Source organism: Doryrhamphus excisus, linkage group LG4, assembly GCF_037039965.1.
Source record: "Doryrhamphus excisus strain RoL-2023G ecotype Guam linkage group LG4, RoL_Dexc_Guam_v1.1, whole genome shotgun sequence".
Classification (NCBI taxonomy): Eukaryota; Metazoa; Chordata; class Actinopteri; order Syngnathiformes; family Syngnathidae; genus Doryrhamphus; species Doryrhamphus excisus.
The window spans coordinates 18,197,104-18,205,768 of NC_136360.1; the positions used below are offsets into that span (position 1 = coordinate 18,197,104).

The window sequence follows — 8,665 nt, forward strand, 5'->3', positions numbered from 1 at the left end:
TACGGTTGACAAGACTTTTATTTGCACACGTACATTTGTGGTTTCATCAGCAGAAAGCATCAATGGCCACAATCTACCGTCAAAAGTCTTGGAATACGACCACGGAGAATTCACAGAGCCAATCAGTTCCTCCAGTAAATGATCGGGACAAATGTCTGACCAATTATTCAAAAAAAAAAAAAACCAAAACAGAAAAACACCTAAAGCCTAATTAGGATTAGAAATGTGTGCCGTTCACAGATAACGTTTGTAATACTTACCTTGATAAAGTAAACCGCAAATATTCAATTCACGGGGCACTGTTTCTAACCTGGTGCTCTATTAAAAAAATGATGTAGTGTCTTTAAAGGACAAGGTACGGAAATACTTCCACTGCGACCACGAGCTGGATGCTGTTAAATAGAACAGATGGTGTGCTAGTGGACCAACATTTTACTTCATGGCCACGGATGTATTAAGACACTTGTCACATGATGGCTAAACTCAAGAAATATGAGCCACAATTCTATAAAAAAAAAAAAAAAAAAAAAAAAATTGAACGGCATACTGTTTTGATGAGGTTCCTCACAGGGTAACATGCACTCGGACTGAGGTAAAAATTATTTCTTTTTAGAACTGGAGCCAGAATTGGAGGATCCGGAGGACTGGTTGCTGCGTCTGCAAGCACACAAACACCACGGGAAGGAAGATGGGTTAGCAGGCGATTTGTCATCAGCATTCAGGTCTGCATTCTTCAAACAAGTCAAGGTCAGAGGAGCATGGAAAAACCAGCAGGACAAGGCCATGAGCGAGATGGCTAATCATAGTGAGTGCCACTGTGGTATTCCACTTTAAACCCAAACCTTTCGGACGAACGGGATCTTGAACGCCTCCGCTTTCTCCCCGCAGATGACGACCTGGAGCGACTGCGCTTCTGTCTGCCCTCGGGCGAGGAGGGAGGCGAGACGGACCTCTTCCGGGGTGAGGAGCCCTTTCCAGACCTGGAGCTGGATCTTTTGGAGGGGGTGGGAGATAAACCAAGCAGTGAGGTCAGTCGGGTCCAGGAAAGAACGTCACCAGGATGAAGCCTCTGAGTACAAGTTATGACTTTATGGTTGTCATGTTTCTTTATATAGTCCACACATTACAACCGCCGCCACTCTAACGCCATTAAGATGTCATCAGCTAATATCAGCACCAAATATAAACAAGCAATAGAGAAGGTGATATAGTGGTATACTTGATGCCCTAAAAAGTACAATTTAAGTCTATGAAAGACTGTGCTAGAGCCATAGGGGCTCCCCATACTGCCCTCTCTGCAGGGAGAGAGCATGTCACCTCATTCACCTGGAGCGGGACCTCGAGCGAGATCCAGAGCGGGAACTAGAGGAGCTCCTAGAACGGGACCTGAAAGACAAAAAAGACACAAAAACTCTCCAATATTTTTTTCCAAAAAAGGCTACAAAGTTTAAAAAAGGGTCCCCGATGTGATTCATTAACTTTGCTTAAATATGCGAATATTGTTTGTAATTATGTTATGCATTAATCAATGTTTGAAAGCGAACGGTAAATTCACAAAAATTTAATTTATAGCTGAGGGTGCCAGCCATGATGAACAAGCGCCTTATTCCGGAAGTGACGTCACTTTTCTTCACTGGGTAAACCGGCGACTTGGTTCAGTATATTTTTCATCCAAAAAGTAGTCATGTCAAAATGTTGCGTTGCTGCTGGATGTTCACAGTATCCGAGTGATACCCTAAGTTTTTCTTTTTCTAAACATGTAGTTTTAAGACAAAAATGGACAAAGTAAGTGTAGAGAACAAGAGACAGAGTTCTGCTTTTTGCGTTTTGAAAAAGGATGCTATTCAGATGGACACAGGGGACAAAAGAATCGAGTAAGTCACATCGTGTTTACGTAAGATCTTCTAAACACTATTCCATGACAGCAATAAGGCTAAACAGCATTGTACATGTTATATAAACATCTTTACACAATATGTTTTTGTCAATTACCGTTCGCTTTCAATAACTGAACAATGTAGAACATAATTATAAACATTACATATTTATTAATATTAAAGCAAAGTTGATGAATCATGTCAGGGCCACACAACATTTTGAAAGAAAACTTGTCTTTATGAAGTTTCACTATTATGAAGAGTTACTAGTTACTACCTGTCATCAGTTTTAACCTTTAATATACAGAATGCATGCGATTGGCTAATATGGCTTCAATGTAAAGGTTATGTCGCCATCTGCTGTTTTAGCAGGGGATCAACAGCCAGCCGATGGATTCTCATTTAAACGTCCCAAAGAAATGTTCACAGTTCCAAGCCACACAACCATAAATGTAAACCAAAACTGTCTACAGTGATTGTGTACGCTTTTGGCTTTGACTTTTGACTTGAAGTCAGGTGACTTGCGTGCGCTCTTGCGTGTTTGTGCAGTAGCAGACATGTGCGACATAGACGTATCGCCTACAACCTGATATTTTCGTTCCGAAAAAAACTGATGCCATCTTACCGTTTTGAAATAAAAATGATAATGTAACACTTTTGCAACACTGCTAAGAGTTTAGGGTTGTATTGCATAGATAACTGATAAATATTCCTAAGAAATACATAACTAGTGATGGAAAGTTAATACTTGGTTGTTGAGTACAGTGTAATACTTCAAGTAGTCCTAAAAATAAGATTAGATTATAAAAAGGCTTCTTTCAGTTGAGTGCAAAACTTGTCATGCACGTTCCCGTGGTGGCTGAAAAGTTAATAGTTGGTTGTTGAGTACAGTGTAATACTTCAAGTAGTCCTAAAAATAAGATTAGATTATAAAAAGGCTTCTTCCAGTTGAGTGCAAAACTTGTCATGCACGGTTCCCGTGGTGGCACAGAAGTGGGTCGGTTTAACAACATACTCCGTACAGTAGATGGCATCCTAGCTTTGCATCAATACAGTGATGTATTAGATGTACATGGGATTAAATGATATTAGATGTATAGCTTTTGCCCAACAGCAGTAATTGAAACATCCCTGCAGAATGATCACACATGAACTCTATGCTATCTGTACACGACTGAAACATGACAAATAAATAGAAAAAACATGAAAAAGGAATATTATAATAGTATTTGAACTGATACTGACATTTTGCCCGGCGTTACCCTTGACCTGCACCCGTTTACCTGGACCTCGACCGAGAACTGGAGCTGGATGAGCGCGAGGACGAGCGGGAACGGGACGACGCCGAGCGGCTGCCCGCCGCCTTCTTGGCCTGCTCATTTTCCTCATCGCTGGCGTCCAGGTCGTACTTGGACAGGTCACCGTCCTCGTCATCTTCGTCATCATCCTGTGTGGATTTTCAAAACATCGTGCTACAAAGAAATAACATTTGATTTTTTGTGATGGCAGAAGGAGAAAGAAGCGGATTCTTACGTCTAGTTTATACTTGGACAGATCGCCGTCTTCTTCATCCTCATCCTCTTCTTCCACCTCTACCTTTTTTGCCACTTCTTTCTTTTCGCTTCCTTTTGAGGACGACGTGCTGCTGCTCTTCCCGCGATACTTTTTCTTTTTCCTGCCAAACTGTATCAGAAACAGAAACACAGGAAATGTTTATTCTACAGTGTTAGCATGTGTCCACAACCGGGCCTAAAACGAACGATTATTTTCTTACTCGATTAATCTGAGGCTTGCTGTTTTGAGTAATCGGTTAGGCCTATATATATATATATATATATATATATATATATATATATATATATATATATATATAATAAATATTCCCATACTATTTTGACTCCATTCCCATACTATTTTGACTCTATCCTTGTCACATTATTAAGGGAAAAAAAGGCCCAAATAATAAAGTAAAAATATATTTAAAAAAAACAATAAATGTTATGAGAATGTGCCATTTTAAGGAAAACACATAATTTGCGTTTATGGTTCAAAGGAGGATTAACACACCTCATCGTATTCACCGTCAGATTCCTCACGTTCAATGTACTCCACATTTTCCCTTTCATTAAAACCTCCACCGTATCCTGAAAGAGCATTGCAGAGAAAATGACAACAATGCATTCCATAACAGAACACGGCATCAAACATTACCTGTTCTCTCTTCTAGCTTGGCATACTTTGGAGTGTTACACATGTTGCACTCTGACCTCCGCGCCCAGTTAACGTTACCGCATCTTCACGAGGAGCACAGAAAAGAAAAACAAACATTTATGACATGATATACAACATAAGGTGGCCAGAAATATTTCGATATTGAACAAAGCAAAATATGTTCAGTCAGAAATCACTCCACACTCTTTTACTCTCTGCTTATACCATATCTTACTTATTGTGTGGAAATATGGGCTAATAACTATAAAAGCAATCTTCACTCGCTAAATGTACTGCAAAAAAGGTCAGTAAGGATAATTCATAATGCCGCCTACAGAGAACATACTAACTCCTTATTTCTAAAATCACAAATACTTCAACTTGCTGATATAGTTCATCTTCTAACAGCTAAAATAATGCATAAGGCTAAAAATAACCAATTAGCTAAAAATGTCATCCAATACTTCTCTACAAGAGAGGAGAAATATGATCTCAGGGAAGAAGTACATTTGAAACACTTCTATGCTAGGACTACGTTATGCTAACCATAGCATTTCAGTATGTGGAATCAAACTATGGAATGGATTGAGTAAGGAAATCAAACAATGCACAACGATGAGCCAATTCAAGAAACAATACAAGCAGTTGATGTTTGCTAAATACAAGGATGAAGAGTCTTGAACCAGTCATGATGTGCTATATATATCACTATATTGACGGTTACTATGGTACCCATTATGGCATTGGATGCTCATATCACCTCCTACTTTGGTACGGGTCAAAAAATGTAAAAACAAAACAAAACCCTAAACTATATTAGGAAAGCAGGAAGTGAACAAATGTAACAGTTACTGATTGTAAAAGTACCAGATGGAGGGGTAGGATTTAATAAGCTTTGCTTCTTCCTACTCCTTTCAGACATGTGGAACTGGGAACTGATTATGGCATGCACTCAATTGTAATCTGATGCATGTTCAAATTTAAAATTAAACCATTACCATAACAAAAATTCGTGGGTATTTTATGATGTGATGGACCTACGTTTTACACTGCCAATCGTTTGCGCTGAAAAGGCCTCGGCTCTTCTCCGCCAGCGTCTTCCCAATCTCTGTTCCTCCTGCTTTCATCATCTTGGCCTCGGTGGTTTTCTCTGTAGAAAAAAAAAAAAAATTGTTCAATAATCTGATCTGCTTTTACCATATCAACTCTCGCGAACCCTGCGGTCCTCCGGCACTAGCGTTTTAACTATACCAAAACCCAGAACAAAAACCCACGATGAGGCAGCATTTAGCCACTATGCCCCCCCCCCCCTGTGGAACAGCCTGCCGGAGAGCCTCAGGACTGCAGAGACTGTTGACATTTTTAAAAGAATATTAAAGACACACTTTTTTTAATCAGGCTTTTAACTCATACGTATTTTAAACTCTTCTTAGGTTTTTATCTTTTTAGTTCTATTTTATGCTTTTAGTCTTTAGCTTTTAACTCCAGGGTTTCCTCAAGGGGGGGGTCCTCCACACTGGGGGCTGTGTCGGGTCTGCTGATGTGGGTGCCGTCATTGGGTCCCTTCGACCCGGCCGGCTGGGGGTTCCTCCCTTTGATGTGGGGGTCCGCCTGTCTGTCGGAGTCAGGGGCCACGGCCTGCGGCTCCTCCCAGTGTGGACGGCCCCAAAGGTGGCGTTTCCTTGATCCTCAGTGCCATACCATGTCTCCCCCTACTGTGTGTGATTGTGTGTGTGTGTAGTATGGAGGGAGGGGCATTCTTTGTAATCGTTTTCTTTTTAATTGAGGTAATTGTTTTTAATTCTGTAAAGCACTTTGCACGTTGCATGTCATTGCAGGAAAAGTGCTCTATAAATAAAGTTGATTTGATTTGAATAATGCAATGAGATCAGCAGCGGTCTCACCTCTTCCACATCTATTACAGCTTGTTCTCCTTGCAAAGTTGACATTTCCACACCTGAAAGAGCAGCAGATGCAATGCAAATACTTGAATGCTACAACAGAGGTGACTTTGTGCAACACCGTGAGATCTTTCATTCGACGACAGCCAGTAGCAGAGCTGGGGAATAGTAGTGCAGTTGTCTGTCACTTGAGAAGGTTCAAAAGCGTCTGACTTGCATACTTTGGGCATGCCGCTTGTGTCCTGAGGTTCACTCCCACGACACTTTAGCCTCCACGCCATAAAAAGCACGACCTACTACTGCGAGCTAACGACAGCTACCTTGCAAATTTGACCACATAAACAAACAGTCACACTATTAAACATTCCGCTACCTTTCAAAAGTATATTTCATAAGTCATTTGTCATTCGGCGCCTTCATTTAATAACTTGAATGACACAACCTAGCTCGCAAGCTAGCTAATTGCTAGCGGCGGAGGGCCTAGCAAGCTAAAGAAAGTTGACCTGTTAGCACAAGCAGGCAGCGTCTTTAAGATATACTCTAACAAACAAATACGTCATACATTGCTTTTATTCGAGTGTTTGATGACTTACTTTTTATCAGGACATATCCAGTCCCCGTCGCTTACCCGAAAGCTCTTCCCCGACATAATGGTGCGCGTTAACGCCGAGTGGCTAGCTAGTCAAATGCGCACAATGTTGATGACGCGGCCGCCCACCCCGATGCTGCCTTCACGGGCTGTTCGCTATCTGTATACTCCAATTGGATCACTCTTCTGATGACGGCAACATACATTTTATAAACATTTAGTGTAAATTAAAGTTACTACATTACGAAGACAATATTTATATATATTTCATACTAGTAATTTCCAGGGAACCTGAAGTGCATATAGGTTCTTACACAAACTGTTTTAGAAATGTCTTAAAACACGTGAATACATCATTATAATACTAATAAACACTATATTTAACTTTTAATTAATAGCGATTTTTAAATATTTATTTTACACCATAGAATGAAAATTGAATAAAATATATGTCGTGTCTCCTCAATTTGATGATAAAAAAACACTTTCACAATTGTCCACTAGATGTCACGTGATGCTCACATTTTCACATTATCATCATTGTTGTGTTGAGATAATTGGTAACTAAATCCCCCAAAATGTTTTTAGTCCTTATTGCAGTCACAGCACATGTTGGGAGTTTTTGACCAAGGTACTGCTAGTCGTCTCTACAATACCTGACATTTTCAGGTTGTATCAACCCTGAAAACAAAAGTTTTAGGCATAAAATATTCTCCCCAAATTATAATAATCATGAAAAACTCTTTCATTGTGCAAATACACATCGATCGATGTATGAGGTGATGTGTAGTGCTGCCTAAACAAGGTCATTGACCTACTACTTTTCTATAAGAAAATAACATATATAAGAAATATATATGTATACATATATAAGAAAATAACATGCAATAGAAGAAGAAAATTGCAAGAGCTAAAGACATTAATAGTACTATAATAGTACAATAAGACATACTTCGATTTTGAATGATTCCGGTTCCGATTTATCGTTTCGATTCCAGTTCAGTGTGTATGTGCATAGTTGGACGTGTTTTGCCTTAAACATTCCTGTGTCAGCTAACATGCAGTGTCTGTCACTCACACATGTCAAACCATACTATTATCATACCGATGGTGAGTCACACCTTTTTGGACTTGGACTTTGATGTTGTGTTTTTCTTCTTACATATATCAACAGATTACTAGCATGACATTATTATTGAAGATGCACAATATCCTTTTTATATCTTTGGCAACAGTGTTAATAACAATAAGAACTACAAGATGCAAAAGCAAGAAGGGGCAGTGTACAAAAAGGAATTTACTGAAAACAGTAATTAAAGTGAAATAGGCTGTTTAACATTGAAAGGGTGAATGAAAATGCATTTCTGGGGATCACAATGAATGAAAATATGAAGTGTAAACCTCATATTACAAATATAGTACAGTACATATAATACAGTAAGGATAATTCATAATGCCGCCTACAGAGAACATACTAACTCCTTATTTCTAAAATCACAAATACTCCAACTTGCTGATATAGTTCATCTTCAAACAGCTAAAATAATGCATAAGGCTAAAAATAAGCAATGAGCTAAAAATGTCATCCAATACTATATTTCAAACACTTATATGCTAGGACTCCATTAAAAAGCCATTGACTAAAACTAAAACTAAAACTAAAACTAAAACTAAAACTAAAACTAAAACTAAAACTAAAACTAAAACTAAAACTAAAACTAAAAATAAAAATAAAAATAAAAATAAAAATAAAAATAAAAATAAAAATAAAAATTACAAAAAAAACCCAACTTAAACTATATTAGGAAAGCAGGAAGTGAACAAATGTAACAGTTACTGTGGACATGTGGAACTGTGAACTGATTATGTGATGCACTCAATTGTAATCTGATGCATATTCAAATGAAATAAAACCATTACCATTACCATTACCATCATCTGATCAAAAGTTGAAGACCATCGTTCCAAAAATAACAAAAAACTCCGCAAACCAGAACAAAAACATTCTCAGGATGAATGAGTAGCTTTACCATTCTTGTTAATCGCTTCAAAAATTTATTTGGACATGCTTGAGTGTTTCCAGGACG

General features: G+C 38.6%; 1 protein-coding gene across 1 annotated transcript; it reads right to left on the reverse strand.

Annotated features, from left to right (window-relative positions):
• zranb2 (zinc finger, RAN-binding domain containing 2) lies at positions 1-6,727 on the reverse strand. Its single transcript, XM_058073958.2, has 10 exons — positions 6,583-6,727; positions 5,993-6,045; positions 5,130-5,238; positions 4,089-4,171; positions 3,945-4,021; positions 3,411-3,560; positions 3,161-3,324; positions 1,327-1,386; positions 843-992; positions 1-657 (listed from the first exon to the last, which is right to left on the reverse strand). The coding sequence occupies exons 1-10, from the start codon at positions 6,636-6,638 to the stop codon at positions 600-602; spliced, it is 960 nt and encodes a 319-aa protein (XP_057929941.2). The 5' UTR covers positions 6,639-6,727; the 3' UTR covers positions 1-599.
• Positions 6,728-8,665: the final 1,938 nt, after the last annotated feature.